Source organism: Triticum urartu, chromosome 5, assembly GCF_003073215.2.
Source record: "Triticum urartu cultivar G1812 chromosome 5, Tu2.1, whole genome shotgun sequence".
NCBI lineage: Eukaryota > Viridiplantae > Streptophyta > Magnoliopsida > Poales > Poaceae > Triticum > Triticum urartu.
In genome coordinates, this window is record NC_053026.1 from 612,311,631 (window position 1) to 612,314,625 (window position 2,995).

Sequence of the window (2,995 nt, forward strand, 5' to 3'; positions counted from 1 at the left end):
TGACCGAAATAGAAATGTGCTCATCACATGGTCATATACGTGTCTCATGGATAGATATATTTGTGTAGTGATAAGGTCGGATATATATGGACGGACCGAGCGAAGTTGCGATGGATTGCACCACGATCCCAGCGGCATGATTGACTTCCCCATATGTGTCGAAGCTCCACCTCTTGAAATTTCGTGCTGGCAAATTGGCGCATATACGAAGGAAATGTCTCCAAGCTCCGCTTTCTAGTACGAGACATATATCTTGGAGCTGCCCTTCTTGAAATTCTGTGCTAGAAAAATTGGCACATATACGAAGGAAATGTAAGCAGAATTGTAGCTAGGCCCAAGGCGGTGTGCCATGATATTCATTCTCTGCCAGATCTCCACGCAGTAGGCAGGTATACATTGGATGGACGCATGCACGCGGTCGCTGCATTTAATACCTACCTATTTTTTCTTGACCAGGTTGATCTCTTCATGCGGTGTTTGGATGCCATATCTCAATATATATATACCTATATATATAGTTGTAGTAACTGCTGAATCATCAATTCGACTGGTATATATAGTTCTAGGTGCCAGGGAGAGAGTCGTGAGTATCCATTTCAATTCCATAGTTGAAGATGGAGGAGAAGGTCGGGATGGCCAAGCTTTGGGCGCTTTTTCTTGTGGTTGTGGTCCTTGCAGGGAGCGCGCAGGCGGCGGCCGACCGGAACGTGAGCCGTGGTGGTATGAGGCGGCTCGCAGGGGCGCCGGGTGTACCAGTGCCTATCACCGTCCTCACGTCCGCGGTCGCGATGGGAGCCGGTACGTACATGTACATACGCTTATAACAATTTTGAGTTAACCTTTAGTACTTCATTCATGTCAAAATTGTCCGACCATCCGTTTTGGAGGGGTTTTAAACTTCGGTGCAAATTCTATACATCATCGTGATTGCCCGTTATATGCCATATTTGCTGGCCCATGGATTGGTGAGTGCTGGAACACGCATGTCTTAGTTGTTTCTTCTTAAACACACGTGTACGTCTAGTGACCTCAAACACAAAGACATAAGCAACAAATATTCGGATGTGACTCCTTTTTCAAGCAAGCGTGGCAAGAGCTGTCTTTTCATAAAAAATAAACAAAAATTGCCAATCCAATTATTTACAAAAAGGGAAATCAGGTGAAAACCAGCACCGCAGACCCAACCTTCTCGATTTTCATATACCTTACACAAAAAATCTACTTTCAGCCTTTTGATTTGCAAAAATTGCACCAAATTAATACTCAAGCGTCTCAGGCAGTTTCTGCACTCTGTCTATATCTATCTATATCTGTAATAACATATAAAAAGGCCCAAAGGGATGGACACAACAGATCTCAAGCATATATCCTACCAATTAATATCCTACCAAATATGAACGTGCAATCAATATTCTACAATATATCCACGTAAAATTAATATCTTCACATGTAATGATATCTAGTGTTCAATTGCACAAAAATACGACTATTGAATTTGTTGGATCCTCACAAATTCGAATTTCACTCTTAATTGCACACTAACTACCACAATATTCTCCCTAAAAAGCTACTAGTGCTACTATCAAATCGTTTAAAATTGTACAGTATTCTCTATTCAATCCTGCAAATTCAACACTAATTAGGCTTTTATTATGTTGCTTAATGATAACAGGTCTTGCAATCTTCCAAACAATCTACTATAATAATTTCCTTGATTCTTACGACTCTTGAATGGTACATATCTGTAACCATGGCTTGTGTCATGGCTTCTGCGACCTGCACGATTTTGATAAATTTATATAAATGCCATAGGTAATTAAGTTTACAGTGTTTTCGTAACTTGATCTATTCCTTGTTAGGCTATTTTTCTATGGAAGTGGGCCAACGATCTGTTGAATTGACACGTGATATATAAAATGAAAAGCAATTGTACTCCATATGTAACGGCACCATACATGTAAATGATGTGCAGTGTGCATGGATGGGACGCCGCCGGCTTACCACATGGATTCGGGCTATGGTGCAGGGAAGAACCGTTGGATCGTTCACCTAGAGGTACATACTCAACATATAACCTAAAAGACATGTATGTTGTGTCTGAGCATATGATGCATTTTGGATTTTGCCAAATCAGCCGACCAACATGCTGCACGCAGGGAGGCTCATGGTGCGAGAGCGTGGGGTCGTGCCTGTACCGCAAGGCGAGCCGCCTCGGCTCGTCAAATCTCATGAACAGGCAGATGTACTTCGGCGGCATCTTGAGCTCCAGCCCCACCGAGAACCCTGGTTCGTGCATGCTCCCTCCCTTTCAAGATACTTGAAATTCTATGTTTATTCTAAGTCAAACTTCTTGTATGTGTGTGTGCCCATTATCAGATTTCTTCAGTTGGAACCGGGTGATGATCCGCTACTGCGACGGCGCGTCTTTCGCCGGCGAAGGCTACGACCCGCGCTCGGGGCTCTTTTCCCGGGGCCAGCGCATATTTAACGCCGTCATCCAGCACCTCCTCTCCATGGGGATGTCTTCCGCGGATCAGGTGCTGCTGTCGGGAAGCTCCGCTGGGGCCCTGGCGGTGGTGCTGCACTGCGACCAGTTCGGCGGTTTCTTCGCCGGCCGGGGCACCACTGTCAAGTGTCTCGCCGACGCGGGATTCTTCCTCGACGCGTACGTACACATGCATGCATAGCTTATACCCATCCAATAAAATTAGTACTCTCTCTCTCTCTCATCCATATTAGTTGTCGCTCAAACGGAGCGACAACTAATTTGGACGGGAGAGAGTATTAAAGTCGATCTCTCATTGTTCACCCGGCATATACATGCAGCGTCAACGTCGCCGGGTGGCATACCTTGAGAACCTACTTCGGAGGTGTCGTGGCCACGCATGGGGTGGCTCAGAACCTGCCCAGGAGTTGCACCAGTCATCTCGACGCCACCTCGGTGCGTAACGTGAATTCTCTATGATTAACTCATCAAGAACTCGACTGACCGCTA

The 2,995-nt window shown here is 45.3% G+C and overlaps 1 protein-coding gene across 1 annotated transcript in view; it reads left to right on the top strand.

Moving 5' to 3' along the window:
• The first annotated feature begins 526 nt into the window (after positions 1–526).
• Positions 527–2,995, top strand: part of LOC125507536 (pectin acetylesterase 3-like) — a 6,387-nt gene continuing 3,918 nt past the window's right edge. Inside the window, exons 1-5 of the mRNA XM_048672088.1 lie at positions 527–798; positions 1,973–2,055; positions 2,157–2,286; positions 2,377–2,665; positions 2,827–2,941. Coding sequence (XP_048528045.1) covers positions 615–798; positions 1,973–2,055; positions 2,157–2,286; positions 2,377–2,665; positions 2,827–2,941 — 801 coding nt within the window. The 5' untranslated portion in view covers positions 527–614. The remainder of the gene's footprint in view (positions 799–1,972; positions 2,056–2,156; positions 2,287–2,376; positions 2,666–2,826; positions 2,942–2,995) is intronic.